Raw genomic sequence first — 23432 nt, forward strand, 5'->3', positions numbered from 1 at the left:
AAAGTATATAAATAAATTTATTTATTTATATACTCTATTGTCATCATTATTTTCTTTTATATATAAATCTATATTTTTTAATTAAAAATAAAATGATTTTCAATCGATTTATCTGTTTTTATCATATTATATATTTACGAAAGATTTTATATTAAAAAAGAACATGATCTATTATTTTATGAATAAGGATATAAGTTATTATGCAATTTTCTATAATTTTAAATTTAGTAGAGATCTAAAAATAAGTTTATTTTTTGATAAAAGACATAAATTCTATAAAGAGAAGAAAAATCTAAAAAAAATTTTCCCAAGAAAAAGGATTTAAACTTTTAAAAAATTCTTTTTTTCCCTTTTTGGGAATTATATACTATAGGGAGACTGTAGCTTATAATAAATTGTAATAATAAAATACAAATATGGAAGAAAGAAATTCTATTTTCTGCATTTGAAACCCCAAATTATAATAATAAAATCATAATTTTATAAATTATCAAGTGGCACGATGCTCTGAATAACGCTTTAATAACCATCCTTTAATTTCAATAGAATACTTGAATCAAAGGAATCGTAAAATCATTATAACCGATGATTTCAATCTAGAATATAGATTGAAAACCTGATTTTCTACAAACATGCCGCGGGCACTTTCCCGTCCAAAACGTGATTCAGAAGCAAAGGCACGAAGGGCCGCCAGCCATTACGTAGTCCTTCTGTTACAGTTAAGTTGTGAAACAACATTATGATGTTACCTAGCTTTAGTCGTAATGCGCAAGTAGGAATTCCAGATGAAATTCAAGAGTACAGAAATTCTCTATTATATTATTCAGGTGTATAGCCTTTTCTCGCTACTTAGGGTGTCTTTAAAGGTTTAGGATGCTCTTTTCTCTTTCCATTTGATAATTTAGTTTGTTTATATGGAATGATAAGTAAAAATCCTTATTCTGCTCCTCGTTCATTAATGTAAATTCATTAATTGTGTTCACAATTTCCACATAAATCTGCCAAATTTTCCTTCGTAAAATAACATATTTATCTACGTCATATATTGCCTGTCAAAGGCAATGAAACCTTTATATGAAACAGTAGAAATGGCACGAAAAATATGTTAAATCGAATTCAGATAATGCAAAATAGCACGCACTTCGAATTTTCCAGCCAATTCTATCAAAAGAAAGAAAATTTTTTATCTTACAATGATCTAACCGATAAATTGAATAGCTTTCATTTGCAGGATTCAAAATTCATAAAATTTGTTAAATTATAAATAAGGGTTATATACAGGGTGGCCCAAAAGACAGTTGGCCATTTAAAAATTAAACTGCTTTTTTATTCAAAAATTTTACTACTTAACAACTTTGCAAAAATTGTTAAAAATGAGTTCGTTCTTGTTTAATTACAAAAATTAAAAAGACTTGACGAACTTTCAGAAATTACTGAATTACTTGCAAAAATAGTTACCTAACTATTGGGAGCAGAAGCATCAAAAGAAGAGAGCTGGGGATTTTTCCCTAGGCCAAGAAAAAACTTAGAAACCCGTAAGGACTCCTATCCCTATAAAATTAATGTTAATTTTTACTAACGAAAAATAAAATCATTAAATGGCCCTCTAAGAGAAAAGAATCCTGCTCTATCCCGGGTCTCATACAAGCTCTCGACAAGTTTCATTGGACCATCCTGTAATTCTAAATGCTAGTTCTCGATTCTACTCATATGAATCAAGTTCCCTAAAGTCATGAAGGATCAATGGTCAGCTTTAGAGATATTAAGAACGTGGAAAGTTTTTAAAAAATAGTTTAGAAATTCTTTATACTTTAAAAAAGAAGGTTGACATCATTATCATTTTTAGAAACCGAGTTATTGTGCAGTAATATGAAATCGAAATTTTTTTCAGTGGTAAAACTCAATAGGACAAAAGAAAATTTATATTTGATATTCTGTCGAACTATTAAAAAGATTTTTTGTCCACGATAGCAGATCGTATTTGTATCAATAAATTGTGCGGACAACATTGTAGTACGTTTAGAACTGGAAAAATAATTTTAAGTACAGTACCTTTCATTAAATATCGAATTAATGAAATGTTCTTGTATAAAAGAAAAGAAAAAATAAATAAAACTTTAGGGCACCCTCTCAATATAGAAAATAAAAAGGTATTTAAGAGTATCAATTCTGTTTGCTTTCCTTATTACTCATAAACTGGTAAACAAATATTAGATCTTTACGATTAAATTAAAGAATAAAGAGCAATAATTAAAGTCGGCCTTTGTAACTTCGACTTGTCCCATAAAACACGGATAATCTCATAATTTTTACATTTTAATTTTCACGCATATTTTAATTATTAATAGAGTAATTTATTATACAATGTTAAGAAAGATACAGCGGTATTGATTATTTTAAAGAGTAATAAGGAAGATCAATATTAAAGGAATAGAGTTAGATATTAATATAAATTATTCATAACTCATAACGTTAAAAAGACCCTTGGATGATGGAAACACGCTTTAGTCAGATTTATGAGTGAAAAGCACGAAATAATCTCCGAATATATATATTTTTTAGTATTCGTTATTTTTAGTTACGAGGTAAGAGCTGCGTTTAACCTAATCTAACTGAATTCGCTCTTTCTATCCCATTAACGATTTATGACTCGTAATATATATATAACTGATATAAGCCCAAGTTCTAACTTACGATAGTTGATTAAACTACGAAACTTCCGATTGTTCCAAGCTACTTATTCTAATACGAGAGTTTTATAAATTATGTCCTTTATCAGATTAATATATATCAGATAGATTAATTTATAGCTAGGTTTATAGATAGAGAATTTCTATATGATCGTATATAACACAACTAAATTATCTCGGGTTGAACCTTATTATGTTTTTTTTTTTTTTTTGGAATTTATTTGCTTTGCCTCTGAAAATTATAGTAAAAAATGACGAGTAGATTCGTTAAAAGTTATTTATTAAACGAATAAAAAGTAAATATTCTTCGATAATCAAACTTGTTTAGGGATTAACATAATCGGATTAAGTTGTAGTTATCAACTTAAAGATGTCGGATGGATTAAGTCGGTTAATGATATCATAAACGCGTGAGAACAACATACAGTGGGTTAGAAAAACACAACGTTTATAGTAAAGGCAGAACTAGCAACAAATGTATCATTATATTTATCATCTGTACAAGGTAAACTTAAAACTTTGTAAAGCTGTGGAAGCCTTATATAAAATTCTCTGCTATGAACGAGCTTAATTCGGCGTCATTCAGGCGGCAAGTCGGATTCGTGTTAAACACTGGTGTTAAAAAAGATAAAGTACTGTACATTACTAGTCCGACTGAACTATTTCTACAAATGAAAACGACCGTTAAAGTCTGAATTGTGTAGTAATGGAAAATCGCCCGCACACACAATATAGTAAATAATATTATTATGACGATATTCCAGGAATTTTGCATGTTTCAGGCAGGAGTAAATATAAATAACTTTTTCCGAAAATGTCTAAAACTAAATTTTAACTATATACTGGTATATAGCGTATATATTTTCTGAAAGAAGAAACAAACATTTGACAATTGTATAGCAAATACATAATAAAATTAGAAAAATTAGGCTATTTTACTAAAAAAGCCGGGCTTTCTGATGATAACGATGTACTCTATACGCCCATATATTTTCTGATGTCATACCACGTGTACTCTCATTTGTGCCCGTCACCATGACTACGCCCTCCAAAACATGGCACAGTTCATTATCTGGCAGGTGACAATATAAAAGATGGGAGAAAATTTAAAGAGTTTTTCCTATCATTTCTCATATATCCAGACACTGACACGACCTATTTATTTAATTATCTTTTCTTAAATGTTTTCGCTTAAGCTAAAAATTGAAATTCCGACTACAGCGATCTGGAACCATTTGTGTTTTTGACGACAAATGACACGGGCAATCAATCAAAATGTCGAAAATGGAGTTTACACTCACTTTTAACGATTTTCTTCCCATCCAAATAGAAACAAATTAATGATTATTGCATGGGCATTGCAATATCGATTATTTTATAATTCTCCCTACTTCTTTTTATTGATGTTTATCAACTTTCAAAACAATACATTTATTTAAACAGATCATCCTTTACTCTTCACATTTCAATTATCTTTTTATCTGTGTGCATAGAGAAAAGAAATTATGTTTACTTTAATTTTTTAAGATCTCCTTTCACGTGCATTACATATAAACAGCTCTTATACAATCTATAGAAAGAACCAACGACAAAAAAGGAAAAAAAACACACACACACACCTTTGTGAAGAATACAAATACACAATTCTTTTCAGAGCATTAGAAAAACCAAACAGTACACTTTTTACTTATTTTATTCTCCCTTTCTCATTAATTAAGCACAACTTAGCAAAAATCAATACATAAGTTCAATTTAGTTTAAATTGTAAGAATGTGCAAAATTGACTTAAAAGCAATTTATCCTTAAAAATGGCTTTTATATGCTTTGGCATTTCGCCAACACAGTGCAGGTGTATTCAGGTAGTGGAAGGTAGAAAAGATATACTCTACTTCTATTCTTAACAATTTGTATTAGTCTATCTGCCAAAAAAAAATCAATTATTTTTACTTTATTAAGGTTTCCGAATTCGCGGTAAAGACTCTGTAAAATATTGCAATTAAATTACAGTGGAATAATTGTAAATTAAAAACTTTTTGTTTGTCGTTTAAAGAGTCGTTACGTGATGAATTAACACGAGTTGAGTCTTATAATAGAAGCTATAAAATGCATGCAAGTACTCGAGCGTGGAAATTAATTAATTCGGATAGATTAAAATATCCCTCTATTATATATCTTAGCATCGATATGTCGTTTATGTTATTTTTATGATTTACATAGGCTCCGCCCAATTTCGGACATTTCCAACTTTTTAATATACCAGATTAATGTCTCTTCTATCGATGCATAAAGCAATATTAAGTTATTAAGACTTATTAAACAATACTAATACGTAAAGCAGAAAAAAACGCATAATAAAATGAATTTTTTGATTAATATATATTTTAGAAATTAAATCTGGAGCATTCTATTTTATCAAGAATCGCATTAATATAGTCAACAACGGAGGATAAGTTGGGAGAGTTGGATGTCAACATTTCTATGAATTACCACCTTCATGGGTTTTTTTTTTCTTTTTGAAATTAAAGACCAAAACATTCAATTAAAAGAAAGATTAACTTTCTAATGAAAATTTTAAGTAATCCTATGTAAGCTCGTTATGTACAGCTTATGTGTATTCATTACAAAAGCATAAAATATTCATTGATCCTGCATTTGTATTTTTGTTTCCAAGTCAACTGATAGATAAATTCAATTAGAATGCATAAATTATCAATAAATCGAATTCTTTGAATAATCTGAGAGTTCATTAATGTGGCGTTTCAACAAATATGTTTATGATCAATCAATTTTAATATTTAATAGTTTACCCGTAATCGTAAAACGCAGAAACAAAAATAATAATAATAATTTAAAATTTTTATGCTTAACGTTAACACATTTCGACATTTTTCTCATATAGTGAAAGAAAGCATTTCACTTTATTTAAATTTTATAAATTCTTTCGTATATAAAATATTAATCGTTTAACAAAATTAGTATAATTTTCTACGGCGCCATTTTATTCAATTTTACTCATCTATGACGTCGTCGTAAACCGTGTTATCTCGGTGATGTCAACTTAGATTTTTGTGTGTGACGTCAGATTAGCTCGAGTGTCTGGTTGATGCCATTTCGTGTAAAAGCGCTATTAATATATAATGTATGCGTTGTGTAAAAATTTTATTTAAAAAATGCTAACTTTATTTTGATGTTATATCACTTTAAACTAATTTTGTGATAAAATAAACTCTTTTAAACAATTCCTTACGAAGAAAATGAAAGACGTAAAGACAGAGATCTAATATGAAATCATTGAAAACGTCATATTTTATTCGTGACGAATTCATCTAGTGTGACGTTATAAAGTGTCGTTATTCAAATAAAACTAGTATTTAATGTAAAGTCAGAGCGTAAAAAAATTACTAAGATAGTTATTTTGTATGTGTGACATCACACGTTTTATGGGTTTTATGTGACGTAATTAAAACATAGAATTACCTCTTTGTGACGTTTCGCATTAGCTTGAAACGTGTATTGGGCCGGGATATCATTGAGTATATGGACACGGTGCATTATTTATTAAAAGAGAACGTAACGAATCGAATTTGATTGTTAGAAGCGACACATTGGTTTATAATTTGCATCTGCAACGTATCCTCTATTACAGAATATATAAATCGACCAGAATGAGTAAGACATTAATTAATGGATGATCAACTTATTTACGATAACAATATAATTAGTCCTAGATTTCTATGATAGACTAAATTTCGAGTTAATCAATAAAATTATTCAAATAAGCAAGATTAAGTTACACAATTTTTTTATCAGCAAATTTTAGACAAACTTTTAATGGATCTTCAACATATTAAAACTGATTTTTACACGTATCTATTCAACTAGCTTACATTAATATCAACTTTATTATCCTTTGTCAGCATGAAAACAGACTTGTGAGATTATTATTCGCTATAAATAGATCAACTGACGTTATATACTTAAATCACACACACAATACAGTTTAAAAAATAATAATAGTTTAAGAGTAAAGGTCAAGGAATTCTATTTAATACCGTTAAACTGTTAAAGAAATAATTAAAAATAAAATTACCATGCAAAAACCAGTTACGTTTAAGCTATATAACCTGTGACTTTCTTTCTAATTTCCATGCCAAATTTGGCACCTTCGCATGTAGAAGATGACGGTTATCGCTTATAAAATTTGTGTGTTTGTATTTAAGTACCAAAATAACTCTCTTAAAAGAGGTGAAGTGCATTTGGCTTTAATGATCCAATTTTTATTTTATAAGGAGAATGTATAAAATTGTTTCGTGAATTACGAATCATTTATATATATATATATAAAGTAGTTTAGATAACCAAAATAACCGATATTGCTCTGCTTTAATGATTCTTTTGCCATTCATTATTTATCCACTTATGGATGCCAAAACTGTGAAGAGAATCGTTAAAAATACTTCTGTTTATATCCAAACAAATCGTTGTTTTATAGTTGAGATTTTAAGTCCATATGTTTTATTTCCCGAGCAGCTTTCGAAATTTTTAAGTTTTTGAAGAAGGGAAAAATTGTGGGTTACATTCTGAACATAAAGAAAAAATAAAACGATAATGCATAAATCATGTTTACTTTATTAAAATAAATCTTAGCTGTAGTTGGACTATTTATTTGATTTCTATCTCTCTCTTATAAAAGGTAAATTTTTAAAAAATATTATTATTATTATCATGTATTAATATTACGTTACATATAGCCTATATATTAATATAGGCTATATGTAACGTTTTCTATGAGGATTAAACAATGTTCGCTGAAAATTCATTAACATAGGAAGAGAAAATTCAGTTAAGCTACAATTAAGTTTGACTAAATATGTTATTGAAGTAGTACGAAGTTATCTTATTCGAATTTTATTGTTAACTCAATGACTAATAAATTTAATATACTGTTCACTTATCCCGTTATAATGGATTTACGACAGTAATAATAAGGAATAATTCTTTCAAATATCCTATTAATATTTAAATAACAATTTAAGTTACCTTGCTTGTTTATAATTTTTCCGTAGTTTTCTTACTATGTAATTCGAGGAAAACATATTAAATTTTATCATATTTTAAACCCATCTCGAGAAAAAGTTAAGCTTAAAATTTGACTGGCGATTGAATAATAATATAAAATGTAAACGTTTAAAATTTAAGAGAAAAATATTATGAGCTATAATAACTTTTAATTTCCTTTCATGCTGCATAATAAACCTTTCAAATTTTGTTAATAATACCGACAAAAATGTATTCGTACACTGTATTAATTACTCTCGTTAATCAAACATTTACTATTTTACAATAGCATAGTTTACATGTTATTAGCAATTCCTGTCAAAACAAACATGGCGGCTGACGTATTTATACAACTATAAAATGATATGCATGAAACCGGAACCATACGAAGAAAAATACAGGTAAAGCCCGGGATATGCAGTTATGACGTATCCGATAGAATCTCCTATGCGGGGACAGCATTCGCCGATGATGTCATCACGATCCGGGATTCGTTTGCATTTAAAATATCACCATTTGTATAAATGATTAGCAAACCAAATTTTTGTTTGCACAGTTATATAAAAGACATCATCAACAATATCAATGTTTGCTTTGGAGGAAACTAACAAATACCAACACAAAAGAACTGATTCGAGACATATACTCTACGACGATGCATGAGAGAATACAGAAGATATTATTTCGAAAATTATCGAGAAAAAAAATAAAATACAGTAGCATCGTTTGAAGTTAATCAAGTTTCTGTTATCCGTTAGAACAATAGAGAAGAATGTAGCAGGTTGACGATTAGTGTAAACGAAAGAAATCAATCACAAATTTGTGTACAGAATGCTACAATAATTTTATTGTTACGTACTATAAAATAACTGACGAATCTCTCAGATAGAGGGAGCGACTGAACTTTCGTGCAATCGATGCATGACTTTCAGTTCTGAGCTAACGCCGTTGCTTGTCGGCTTACCTGTATAACTCTGATGTTTTGAACTACCGTGTGTGCTTTCACTTTTACATGTTGCGACACTTTCGTAATAATTAATTTTTTTTAATTAAACCACAAGCGCCTAAGTTATACCATGTGCAGGTATGAAACTACTTCTAAACTAATGCATAAATTGTTTAAGTAATGTAAGTTTAAAATTAAAAATTTTTTTTTCATTCCAGAGTGGGTAGCACTTACTGACCATGTTCATATCCCAAACCTATGGACATCGTGGGGCTATTGATTTAGACAACAGAGTTATACTAAATGTCGGAGGTATCAGATTTGAAACTTACAAAGCCACCCTTAAAAAGATTCCTGCCACTCGCCTTTCCAGACTCACAGAAGCTTTGGCCAATTATGATCCGATTCTTAACGAATATTTTTTTGATAGACACCCGGGTGTGTTTGCTCAGATACTTAATTATTATCGTACGGGAAAGCTTCATTATCCTTCCAATGTATGTGGACCTTTGTTCGAAGAAGAATTGGAATTTTGGGGATTGGACGCCAATCAAGTGGAACCTTGTTGTTGGATGACGTACACTACACACAGAGATACCCAATCTACCTTAACTATTTTGGATAACTTAGACATTGATTCTGAAAAGCCCACAGATGAAGAACTAGCTAGAAAATTTCGTATGGAAGAAGCCTTTTACGCTGGTAAACTCAACTGTTGGCAAAAAATAAAGCCAAAAATTTGGTTGCTTTTTGACGAACCTTATTCTTCAACGGCTGCTAAGGTAAGTGATTAGTTTTTTTTTCTATAATTCTTTCAAAAACAAAAAGTTTTTGTCATTTAGACAGTAAAATGAACAAATATATTTATAATACATCACATCTTTCTAGAGTATTATATTACTAGTTGATATTATTTGAGAATCATGGGACAATCCTAGTGATAAATGGCACTTGTCTGAGGTCTCATCTTCTAACGACTTGCAGCTATACAGACTACATAAGTTAGTAAGACAAAAAAGATTAGTTTCTGTAAAGAGCAAATTCGTTTTTATTAAATAAATAAGTGTATATTAAAACAACGTAGTGAATTTATTAAAAAAAGAAAGGAAAATATTTTTAGTTAAGCATAAATAAAACTAAACGAATATTTAAAATTCGAGAAAAGATTAAAACACCTTATAAAATGTACTTTAGACTGTAAGAAGCTTACTTCAAGATATCAAAATATAAATAAAAAGATGAACAAGATATAAATAGATGAAACAAAAATGAAATTTACTCACCTATAAACGATGATGGCGAGACAGATTGTTTTCTAAAGAAGTTGTAAGCCACACCTTTTCCCTGTTTATCTCTTTCTCGATGGCTGAAAGTAATAAAAGTAAAGTGTGAACTCATAAACATTCACAAAACTGAGTCACAAAATCATTTATTGACTATTTATTACAATTTTTTTAGAAATATAATACATTATAAACTTTACTGTTTACTTAATAAAACGTAATTTATTTATTAACTAGATTTTTCTGTTTGAATATTCAAAGTAAACAGATATATGTAGAGATAGTAAATATTTTTCATTCGTTTATACATCTCGCGGATATTTTAGCAAAAATCTTTTTATCCATGCCCTTAAAATTTTCTTCAATTATGCAAATTTCAAGCGAATATAAGTGAATTTTCATTTCATTTTTTTTAAGAAAGTAAATTTATGAAGAAATTTGTTAATTAAGTAAATTTTAACGAATTACTTTTTCCCCTTAATTTTGGTAATGTTCCAGTGCAAACAAATTTTATAGCATTACTTCAGTTAGAAGGTTCCGCTGGGTCATAGTGATTTAATTCTAAATTTAATCAAAGTTTAACGTGTAATTGCATATCGTTTTAGAGTTTATATCATAAATCTCTGGATAATAAATCATGGATGACGTTATTAAAGTGGTTGAACAGTTTTCTATTCAGAATGAAAATTCGTTGCTTCCGCAAATGCTACTGTATATTCAATTCAGCGAAAACTCCAGCCGTAGATTGAGAATAAACTGTTTAAAGTAGCAAATAGAATATGTTTTCCACTCGTATTTGCTACAGAATAAAGTAAAACTGCGTTAAACGAGAAGGTTCAACTATTATTAAAAGACGGATTGAATATACCTTTAATAGTTTCTCACGGTTGAAACAGAACTATTTATGATCGTAGTTTATATTTATATATTATCAATATTAGGACATAAAGTAATAAAAATATAAAAATTGGAATTTGATACATTCTATTTAACGTTCGATATAAAAAAAGAAAATGTAATTTTTGTCTATTAAATAATTAAATCCAAATTTTCTATATAATACCTGATTAATATAGAATTTATGTAAAGTCATTCTTTCTGTTATAACTCCACCCTTTGTCGGTATAGTGTCTATAATTAGAGAGCATTCCCTGAAGTATATTAGACTGTATTCACCCTAGTAAATTATTGAGTAAGCAACGATTAAGTTCGGCCTCTATTCTGTTTAATGCAACTCCGCTCTGTATGAAATAGTGAAGGAAATTGATACTTGCTCAAGGACGATTTATTCGAAGTTCTTTAATTTGCACTCGAGTTGTTAATTACCCCCGAGAAAGGTGGGAGTAATTGAAATTAAAAAGTAATAATACATTTACGTCGATAGGGAAGTCTTCGCTTTAAGTATATACAGAGTGCGAGTACCTCATTCGTAAATCTATCTAGACATTTTTTTAAGAATCAATAGCCTTAATACAAAAAAAAGCCATAACAAAATTAATTTCCTTATAGCCTTGTCTTTTTAATTAGGGATAATGTATACACCAATAAATTAAACTGTAATTATTTCTGTCAGATCCAATTTATTAAAAAAAGAAATATTACAAATTCGGTTTATAAATTTTATATTCGAAACAGTTAGGATCAGTTATATTCAGCTTAAAACATCTAAAAAATTTAAATTTTTAATTAAAATATTCAGTAATGCATTAACTAGTTTATATATGTCCATTAAATATATACAGAAATTATAAGAAAATTTTCAGATATGTATTATATATATATAATATACGTATTAAATTTATATAGTAAATGTCTGCAAGAGGTATAATTAAATAAACAACATCTTTCGATTTTAAATGACTATCACTCGTTCAAACTTAGTTATGATTTTAATCAGGAGTTCGAAAGTTTGTAATCCTTAAAATCCTCTTATTTCAAACTAGAGTTTACTTGACTAAATCATTCCATTTGGACAGGAATGAACATTAAGTCGGAAAAAATAAAAAAATATATATATGATATAAATGTGTGTGTGTGTGTCCTGTTCACTTCCACTTTTAACAAAAGAAGAAAATTACCGAAAATATTTCGTCCGGTTAAAAATAGAAATAAGTACTTTATTATTGCTTAATAAAATTTACAATTTTATTTTAAAATTGTATTGGTTAAAAATACATGAAGATCTTTTTCCCACTAAAAATATTCTAAAATGTTGTTATTTTCTGTTTCAGGTTGTGGCCGTTTTATCAGTTTTCTTCATCTGTATTTCTATTTTGTCATTTTGCTTGAAAACTCATCCAAACATGCGTGTTCCCATGATAGTGAATAGGACAGTATCCTACCCTCCAAACATAACAGCGTGGACATTAGACAAAACCAAAACCGAGGCACACAAAGCCTTCTTCTATATCGAAAGTGTCTGCAACGCTTGGTTTTCGTTCGAAATCACTGTTAGATTCATCGTGAGTCCAAATAAATTGGATTTCATTCGTGCACCAATCAACATCATTGATTTTATTGCAACCATGTCTTTCTATTCGGATATGTTACTTCAACGATTAGCATCGGGTCTTGAAAACGCCGATATTTTGGACTTTTTTAGTATCATACGGATATTCCGGCTGTTCAAACTTACTCGCCATTCACGTGGTCTCAAAATTCTCATTCACACTTTCAAAGCTAGTGCAAAAGAATTATTTTTATTGGTATTTTTCTTAGTACTTGGTATTGTTATCTTTGCCAGTTTGGTTTATTACGCCGAAAGATTACAGGCTAATCCAAACAACGATTTCACGAGCATCCCTGAAGGGCTATGGTGGGCCATTGTTACGATGACAACTGTTGGGTACGGTGATATGGTACCACGCACCTACGCGGGGATGCTAGTTGGAGCTCTATGTGCCCTTGCTGGTGTGCTGACCATAGCCCTGCCAGTTCCTGTGATAGTATCGAATTTTACAATGTTCTATTCTCATACTCAAGCAAGAGAAAAGTTACCGAAACAGAGAAGGAGGGTTTTACCTGTAGAACAACCACGTGTTAGACCTAAATTTCCGGCGGGAGCTGGATTACAGCATCGAAGAATGAATGCTATTAAGCATCATCATCCAGCAGCTCTAAAAGATTACGGTGGTAAAGGTAAGAGATTTCTATTTAAACTTATAAAGTCGTCACATGGGATTTTTTAAAAAAAAATTATTGTTGACAAAAAGAATTTCATTTTATTAAAAACTAAGTTAATCGTGCATTTCGTTTGGTCTGCATAACATTATCTCTATCCAGTAACGGAGGTTGGCAATTACGGGTTTATGGTGCGTATTGTCCAGCTAATGTGAGACACGAATAAAACACCACAGATGTGCAATTTTCGATTGAATTGCTTAATGTCTAGACAGGCAATGTTCAAATGCAAATTTGTTCTGAATACTGGCAAATCATTTCTAAAATTATAATAAAAATGTCGATACTTTCGAAACTATTTTTTATATCTATAATCAAATTTGAATAGTATTTCGAAATTAAATGTTTTCCATTCATCGAATTTGTAGAATTCAAGCTTTAAAAGAAGTACGAGTCGTATGACATTTCCCATTAAGTTGTCATTTTGCAATATTCAGAATTTAAGAAAATTTATTTTGTTTCCGGGAGGCATATTCTACTACTACGAGTTTCTTAATGCCTGATTTTTGAATGCGTTTAGAAAAATTAAAAGTTCTCATTTCAAATTTCTTCTCTGATATGAATAGATGCTATAAATTTCTTCTTTAAAGTAAAATAGACAATAACAAACACTACAAAAGATAACGAATACAAATCGTTTATGTTGGCAGTTTAGATTAACATAAACCTTTTTAAATAAACCACGTTTTATTTTATATTTTCTGATATCACGCTCTTCCATATCTATGCACATTTTCTTCTAATAAAACATTCATTTAGAAGCAGTTTCTGTAATGAATATTCAGTTTAATAAATTCATCCTACGACACATGATGTCAAAGCTTCTGATTCACAATGGGCTTAAACTTTTGACATTGTAACCTCGAATTTATCAACATGACTGAAATGGCATTTAAATTTAAAAGAATTTAATCTATAAATCACTAATACAACTACATTTTTGCTGATAATGTTTCTGTATCACGTGACACAGATACAACCACACCTATTCTCTTGAAACTGGGCAGCAGGTTACAGTCACATTTTATCTATCACTAAATAATTTTAATGTAATCGTAAAAGGAATTTTTTAATAATTATAATAACATATTAAAAATTCAATATTACAATTTTAATTAAAAAAACTCAAAAAATGAAACTTATTTAAAAACTTTAACCAAGTTTATTATATTAATCTCTTTATACAAGTTTTTACTTTTTATTTTTTTTTTAATCTTTCGCTTAACTTATCGATATTTGATATACAGAAAATAATTAGCGATATAATATTTAAAAATTGAACACAGCATTTCTCACCGATTATCTAATTTAAAACCTTCCCTACATTTTTAAAAATAATTTAAGACCATTTTATAAATATGCAAAACAAGTTTAAAAATTAAATTGTAAATATTCTGTAAACAAAAGTTAAAAATGTATGCAAAGAATGAAAAACTATATATTATTTTTTCATGGAATTATAAACAGGTGAATAAAGGCAGATTTTCTCACGCTCATCGACAAAATATAGAATAAGTAGCAAAGTAAGATAAACGGTTTCTTGGAACAATAGGAAAAGTTTTTCAAAACCAATATTTGATATCCTATAATCATCAGCTTTTACAAAAGAAAGTAAATAAATTCGATTGAGAATGAATATACAAACATCATTTGAATATTCCCTTACATAATAAGCCACATAATATATAACATTCACATGAGGCTTGACTATTCACTTATATAATAAGCCACAAGCTTCAGTTTCTAAGTTAAGCGTTAGAAATTAATATAACAAACAATACGTCTTTCTGCAAGTGATAATATTCCTTTCTACTTTCTACACAGGTTAACACTCGAACACAATCTGAATTTAAATACATTTATTCATAGAAATAAATATTAAAAAGTTAAGAAATTCCAGATTATTCAGGAAATTCAGAATTATTTTTTCTTTCGATATTTTCGTATTAAAAGTCAGGAATGAATAGTGCTCGATTTACAACCAGATAACTATATTCGAAATTTTAGTCTTACAAAGAATTTTCCGTTAATGATATTAAAAAAACAACTATATTATTAAATTTATAGATAAAAAATAACGTAACAATGCCTGACTGCAATTTTTAATCATATTTTTGATTTATTTAATTTAAAAGATATACTCTCCACCTCAAATTAGTACTATCTTGCCCCTGTATATCATACTTTTTCTTTAGCAATGAAGTCGTGCCGGTCATCTGTTTAACTCTTTTCAGGGGAAAATTTTCAATTGAAATAACGCGACTTCCGGTCCAATCGGAAGTTCGTATATAGTTAATCAGGGCCTCCTGCCTCTAAGCTTTCCATAGCTCCTCTTAAATTTTATTTATCTAACATCGTTCTCGAGATTAAGGAAAGACAGACAGACAGCGGACGACAGTGGGAATTTATAAGTCTATAATTTTTTCAAATTGCAGCCCAATAAGTAAAGCATATCATCTCTTTGAGTTAAAAATTAGTCTCAAACACTAATTTTTATATGTATAATATTCTTGTTTTCATTTTAGTCATTTTAATTTAAAATATTTTTCATACGTTTTGTATACTAAGGTACTGCACATATAATATATTCAGATAACGTACGTATGCATATTAATTAACTTGGATGCAAATACATGCATGCGATAGTTATTAAAATAATAATAATAGAACTTTATCGTACACTTAGGTGATTTATATGTATAGTTTCCTGCTATTTATATAAGGTCTGGATGAAAGGCAAATAAATTTTTCTTAAAATTACAGCTGTTTTTAACTTATACTCTAGTTCGAATGTGACGAACCAATACTATATTTAATCCGGATAACTATAGAATTATCATCTATATCAATCAGCAAACATATAAATCATTAAATTAAATGCGTGTGACTTGTACTCCAATTTTAATTAAATGCGTGCAGAAGCTACATTAGACTGGAACAACTAATGATATTTATATATAATCTTATCATAGTATTTAACGCAAGTAAATTAGCTTATATGTACTGTACAACTAAAGAAGCAAGGAAAAGTTAATCGAATTTCAAGAAATTTGATGTAATCCATTTATATTTTAATAAAAAAGATATATAGGCTATATATTTAACGATTTTTTAGAGAAAATAAAGTATAAACAGAACGTAAATTCTAATGTAAATGAATGTTTAAAGTAATATTTCTGTGAAATTTTTTATATTTCGTTTCAAATATAATGTTTAGATAAACAATAATATAAAAATTACCATTATTTCCTAGTGGAATTTATCGTATTCCCACTTCAACAAGTTTTAAAATTATTCTAATATTCAACACACATTTTCTCTGAAGAATTATTGTGAAAGTAAACATTTAACTGATATATAAAATTAACAGGCTGAAATTATTTTTATACATAAATTGTAAATGTATTATCACACAGGGTGCTTTAACTTATTTATATTTATTTATAAATTATTCTAATTAAACCAACCATTTTGAGAAGAATTATGCTAAGATAATTGAATACGAGAATAATTTTTAATTAACAAATAATCTGAATTTTTTGAAGTAATTAATCCAGTTACATGTGCATTCTATCAAAAGTTTGCACTTACATAAATTTCTAATTATTAAACTGGAATGCATGAATGCTCTATCCAATGATTCTATGTAAGACAAACTATTATATTGTCATATACATATCTACTATATCAATCTATTGTACAGTACTGTACCATCGAATACCACAAGATTTTGAATTATACTACATTCACCTTTGCAAAACATTTCATGTATTTTTATTAATTTTGATTTAAAGAATTAAAAAAAAATAAATTGCTATCAAATTCGTGTCGTTTCTGAATAGGATAATTTGAAGTCGAATTTTATGTTTATTTACAATGTGAAATTTATATGAAATGAAAAATATTTTTAATAAGATGTAATTAAATCATATTTGTTTATAAAAATATAAATAATTTAAAATTATATATGGAACTTAAGCCTAAATTCATTAGATTTTTCCTCACCGTCCTTAATTTAATTTCATCAAAATTTTTTTACAAGTGGAATGTTATTATAATTAATCTAAAATGAAATTAGAATTAAAATTTTACTTAATTAAAATTTTTACTTGGAATAATTAGACATGAAACTATTAATCATATAATAATTTATTTCTCCTCTAATTTTTTCATTGACTAAAATATAACAATGTTGTAACATCACTTAATTTTAATACCAAATATTTATTTAAATTTACTAAGAATCCATTAAAAGTTAAAAATAATTATCTTTTTTGGCAGAAATAAGAAAATATTATTTATTGTATACTAAATAGAAACATAAATTAAAAAATGATAATTGTTTTACGTTAATATCTCTAAATCATATACTTATACAACAATAATTTAGAACAATATAAAAGAATTTGCTACAAATTCGCATAAATCCTTAAATGTAGTTAAGGACTGATATTATTTTAATTTTTAACTGCATTAAAATTTATGTTTGTGTATTACTTAACTATGAAAACTGGAAATTTATAAAACGTGCTTAAATCATATTTGACCATCTAATTCCTAATTACTTAAAATCAAATTCATATGGTCAAAATTCTACATTTATTTGATGAGTTACAAATACTTTAATATTTTTATTTTTATGTAATTGGATAATTCCATATACAGTACTGTACATATATAGCTTTACTCGCATACCAAACTTCGGGAAGGCAAAATGTGAAAGTGTACTGTACATAATGGTATTTTATAAGAATTCTTTTTTTTTATAAAATAAAAAAAAATGTAAAGGCAGGAGATGATATATTTAGGTAAGGGGAAAAGATGACTTTTCCTTACTAAAATGTCACATTGGGTTTTAACTTATGTCAGGTTAAAGTTGAGGGGTGGCAAATTTATGTGATGCCTAAGGGTGGAAAATAGGCTAGAGCAGCCTTACTCATATTTATACAAATATATAGAATAAAACATGGTAAGATAAAATATCGAGATTGTTCACACGATTTTTAATGCAGAGAAAAAAATTCTTTTGTAGGATATTGTTTGTATAATTCCTAATTACTAATTTTTTTTCTTATATACAGTACTTCTATATGGCTTGAACATTTATCGTCCTGAATAATCTCTAATATCTGAAACTTTATTTGTGTTAAGTATTATCGTATACTTTATGAAGGAAAAAAATGCAAATTTATTTTACAATTTTTCTCTAAAAATCATAAGGATGTACAAATAATTATTTATTATAATATAACATAATTATATAGAATATTTGACATTTTTTAAACATTTTCACTCAATACCTACATAATATTTTATATCGAAACTTTAATAGAGATTAGGTGCATGTATAATTTTCTTTATTATATAATACAACCAAACATAAAAGCATATAGTTTTGATCCTCTGTATATATAAGCCTATAGAAAGGATATGAAATTATCCACAACATGGATAAAACTAGCATGCAAAATAAATAATAAATAAATATAAAATTACAACTTACTTCTAAAAAATAATTACAAAATGTTATATAAGAAAATGCAGGAAATTATTTTGATAGTAATTGATCTAAAAGTAAAAATTTTAATAATTAAAAAGAATTGTAAAAAGTTTCACATACTTAAAATAAATAAAAAATATATTAATATTCACCAATCAGTTACATTGCGATAAAAAAAATCGCGACTATTGTAAATATTATAGAAATAATAGGAAATTTTCTCTATAAAATTCAAAATATGAATTTAATATTGAGCAGTTGTATGGAGTAAGATACCTAAGTGCACTTAGATACCTTTTTCGGTTATTTCATTATGCATATCGAATAGGGTTTTATGGATATGGATAGTCTCCTTGCTATAATAAGCACTTTACTTAAACGTATTTAACATTTATACTTTACTCACTTCATAACAAACCTTATCTAAAATTTTTTTTGAAAATTCCTAAAAAACATCAAAATTTAACTTAAGTCCTACTCCTCAATTGTGGAAAGAGAAATCTCTGAGAAAACAATAAATAGACGGGAAATAAATATAATATTTATGCTGAAAAATGTATCATTTCTTAGAAATAGTAGCGTATGCTTTTGTATATTTTTATTTCTTGAAAAGTAAATATTAATCAGAATTAATGTATGCAAGATCAATATTTTAAAAATAACAAAACTAACAAAATATATGCATTCGATGAATTTTTCGATAAATCTTCATTTTCAAGTTGGTTTTTTCCTTCTCTCTCAGTTTTATTATGTACAATAATCAATATAAATATATGTGTAGCTGTATGTGTGTGTTTGTGCATTTATAAACGTACTTATAGTAACGCAAACACATCTACATAGTTATAATATATACAAAATTACGTTTGTATACATATAGGTATATTTACATGCAACTATATATAAGTCATTCATTCATAAATTTACTGAATTATTCAGAATGTTATTATAATCATACTTTAAAGTATAGATTATATATTTGTTATCTGATTATGGGTGTTCATATATCAAATTAATATTAGCTGAATCTACTATATATATATTAACTATCTGTCTACATTAATTTATCATAGTTTATAAAATATTAAGCATATGAATCTACTATATATATATTAACTATCTGTCTACATTAATTTATCATAGTTTATAAAATATTAAGCATATTTATGAAAAAGGACATCGTGCTTATTATGCTGATATTTTTAATTATGTAATTTGTTTTAATTATATAGGCTTAATTATTCAAAATTCAAAAAAAAATGTTTCATATATTATCTAAAAGGATCTTGATCTTAAATATATAGTCTTTTCCCTATAGAATTCTATTATTATTATTATTTATTATTTTTTTTTTAATTTTAAATGTTTATGTTTAATTGGTATTTTTGAAAAATACATGCTGGTTATTAGGATAAATGCGGTTTATTAATAAATAATTTAATCGCGGATATAACNTCTTTTTAATTAATACAGTTTTGAGTATATATAAATATTTAATATTATTTTTTTTACTGTATGTTTAGATTATTTTAAATATTTTTCATGTGTTCAAATATGTTTTATGTATATTTATAGTTAAATTTTTAAAAAATATTTGTATATGAGATAAATATATTAAGATTTTTACCTCTTTTTTTTCATACTTTATTATTCAAAAATAAATAGATTATGCAAATTTCATTTCGTTCTTGCTTTCCCATTAGTGGCACCATCTGTTGATTAAAAAAAAATCTCAATTTTTAAGCCAACTACTTTAAAACTTTTAAATAATGCAGTTTTATTTTTAAAATATCGGCAAGGAAAAAGTTTTTATAAACAGAAAAATTGTACTTTTAATAAATATTATAAATATGTATTACATTTATGGCATGTGTGTGTGTGTGAATATTTCGTGTAAAGAGCCATCTGTTGAGAGAAAAACAAAATTTTATATTTCTATCAACGAACAAAATTAATATATATATATATAAATGAGTGTTTCTAAAATTTAATTAAAAATTTTTAATAGAGATTTTAATTTTTTTAACTTCATATACCTTACTGATTTCTAATCATGTTTATTTTTAGGAAGCGTCAACGGGATGAACGCCATGGCCGCTGTGGTTCGAGTTCCGTCATCGGTGTCGCCCTATCCAATGACTACAGCACTGCCACATCCATCGGCTATAGCTCCTCTAGCGGCTAATATAGCAATAGTTCGCTCGACGGAGCGTCAGGCTCCGGCGTCATCTGACGTCAAGCCTCAATCTAGGAGACCATCGAGCACATGTACTAATGGCAACCCACCTGTGGAGGGTTTATGAACGGTTGTTTTTTCCTCTATCTATCTATCTCTCTCTCTATCTCTCTCTCTCTCTTTCGGAGCGAAAAAGAAAAATATATTATCGATATACAATTCTACATATCTGTGTCGATTAGATATCTTAGCAGTGACGTCACGGTGCGCACGAGGCTGCCTTATACATATAAATATATATCTGTGTGTGTGCGTGTGTGTGTATATATATAAAATATATATATATAAACTTGGTATGTTTTCACGGTATACATTTCCATGAGTTATTTTTATTGATTTATTAATTCCCGAGTAAAAATTGCTCTTATAAATACATTTTTCTTAAAATTAGACTAAAAAAACTTTCTAATGTCGAGAAAAAATTACGAATAATTGCAAATACATTTTTAAAATGTTTTAACGATATTAGTCAATTATTAGTATTAATAGTATTAATAATTACTAGATTAATTTTCTATCCGTTCGGTTTCGGATTCGCTTCTAGATGGCGATAGTTGTACCGTGATGACGTACCAGTGTCGTCAGCACACCAAGTTGCCTTTTTCCCGCCTCAATGACGTCATATCTCTTTTATATTACCCAAGGTGCACCGAGGACCATTCTCCGTCCTTTTAATGTTTATGCCGTTTTATTTTCATTGCTCTGATGTAGAAATATTGCTTAATCGTGTACAGAATTTAAAAAAAAAAAGAGAAAAGAGAAAATAAAATAAGGAAAATGGAGGGAAAAATAGTAAAAAAAAAACAAACAAAAAAAGTATAATGAAATTTTATCACGTGTTTTGAATTTTTTTCGGTAGATGGCGATGTAAATTAAAACAACGAAAATATTGATTTTTTTAAAATAATTTTTTTTTATATTTTGTTTAATTATAGCAGTTTAGCTAATTTAATATATGTTTATTTTTTGATTTTATTAAAATTAATTTAATTATGAAAAACATTTTATTGAATAATGAAAAAATTATATTTGTTACGAAACATTACTGTATATCATTGGGAATGAACATGAGATTAGATTGAAGCATTAAGATAATTTCAAATAAATTCTTCTTTTAATTCCTCTATAAAAATTAAATTTAAAAAATGTTCTGAAGATTATTAATAATACGTAGTTAATAATGTAAATAAATAAAAATTTTCTATATTAAAATGATTAAATTTACAGCAAGGAATTAAAAAGAAAAAAAATTGAAAGAATGTACTTAAATAGGTCATAAAGCAATCTGCTGTTTTTTAAGCGAAATAATTTGTTATTCCGTTGAAAGAACGTTTCTTTATTCTTTATGTACATAAACAAGAGTTATGTTCATTTATGAAGCAACTTTCATTAGAATTGGTTTTACTCACTAAAGTAAAATGACCTGTATCCATAAAAATTTGTGTGACACAAATGGTATTATCGCATCGAAAACATGAACCGAGAAGATGTAATAAAGATAAATAATGGTATGTATATAAGATATTGTTATCATAAATAAATCTTTGTGTAATTACATTTTCATAAGCATCTTTATTATAAATTTCAGGAAGAAACTTAAAAAACTACAAAACCACGGGAACTCGATAGTGGTAAATATAATTACCGTACTTCTCAATTTTAACATATCTTTTATAAATTAAAATCAATGCTTTACGCCGTATAAACGTGAAATATATATTAAATTTTATTACGCGTAGAACTTTAATATATAATTGCATACTTATATTATACTCTATATACTCTGTATATATATATATATATATAGAGGATTAAATAATTAAATAGGAATATTCAAGAAATACATAGGAATATAGGAATATTCAAGTGTAACTTAATAATTTAATAATTTAGATAGTGTGTGTGTGAAAATCACAAGATTTCTTATATGATGAGAGAAACACAAAACATCGTGTCAATGATCAAGATATTTCAGATTGTACATATGTTAGAAACATTAATTTAATATATTTTAATCCTAAATAATAAATCTCACTTTTTAAAATATACAGTAGAACCTCGATTATCCGGACTAATTGAGATGAAGGTAATCCGGATAAGGAAAATTCGNATTTTAAATGTTTATGTTTAATTGGTATTTTTGAAAAATACATGCTGGTTATTAGGATAAATGCGGTTTATTAATAAATAATTTAATCGCGGATATAACAAATGCTTTCATCCATCCTATTTATTTAATACTTTTCTTCATAATTTTCTTACTTAATCTTAACTTTACTTCGACACAGTTTTGTTACTTTTTCGGATTTATTACTCACTTAGTCCTATCCTGAGGTTACAAATCATTCTCTCTGGAGTTCTTATAGCCGGCTTAGAAAACAGTCACTTTGAGCATCTGGTCACATTTTCATGTCCTCTGGCAAGCTTTTGTTTTAGTAGTATTCTTGTTCTTATTTTGCTTTTTGATAATTTCTAGCTGACACTTGAATTCTTTGATATCATTGGCCAGCAGGCTACACGATACACAGAATTTTACTAG

The 23432-nt window shown here is 27.4% G+C and overlaps 1 protein-coding gene and 1 long non-coding RNA gene across 4 annotated transcripts in view; one reads left to right on the top strand and one right to left on the bottom strand.

Moving 5' to 3' along the window:
- LOC111625008 overlaps positions 1 to 20371 on the bottom strand; it is a 55822-nt gene extending 35451 nt beyond the window's left edge. Inside the window, exons 1-2 of the long non-coding RNA XR_002756668.1 lie at positions 20285 to 20371; positions 9978 to 10060 (exon numbers count right to left, since the gene is read on the bottom strand). This is a non-coding gene — a long non-coding RNA (uncharacterized LOC111625008). The remainder of the gene's footprint in view (positions 1 to 9977; positions 10061 to 20284) is intronic.
- The window catches only part of LOC111625006 (potassium voltage-gated channel protein Shaw-like), a 24177-nt gene extending 2507 nt beyond the window's left edge, over positions 1 to 21670 (top strand). Inside the window, exons 1-4 of one of the 3 annotated variants that reach the window (XM_023368019.1) lie at positions 7827 to 8832; positions 8913 to 9476; positions 12209 to 13115; positions 20725 to 21670. In XM_023368019.1, the coding sequence (XP_023223787.1) occupies positions 8934 to 9476; positions 12209 to 13115; positions 20725 to 20960 (1686 nt within the window). In that variant the 5' untranslated portion in view covers positions 7827 to 8832; positions 8913 to 8933 and the 3' untranslated portion in view covers positions 20961 to 21670. Of the gene's footprint in view, positions 1 to 7826; positions 8833 to 8912; positions 9477 to 12208; positions 13878 to 20724 lie in introns of those variants that run through there. The other 2 variants (XM_023368018.1, XM_023368020.1) reach the window with 2 other exon arrangements.
- Positions 21671 to 23432: the final 1762 nt, after the last annotated feature.

Source organism: Centruroides sculpturatus, unplaced genomic scaffold (assembly GCF_000671375.1).
Source record: "Centruroides sculpturatus isolate CEXI.00-Female unplaced genomic scaffold, Cexi_2.0 scaffold269, whole genome shotgun sequence".
NCBI classification, from domain to species: Eukaryota; Metazoa; Arthropoda; class Arachnida; order Scorpiones; family Buthidae; genus Centruroides; species Centruroides sculpturatus.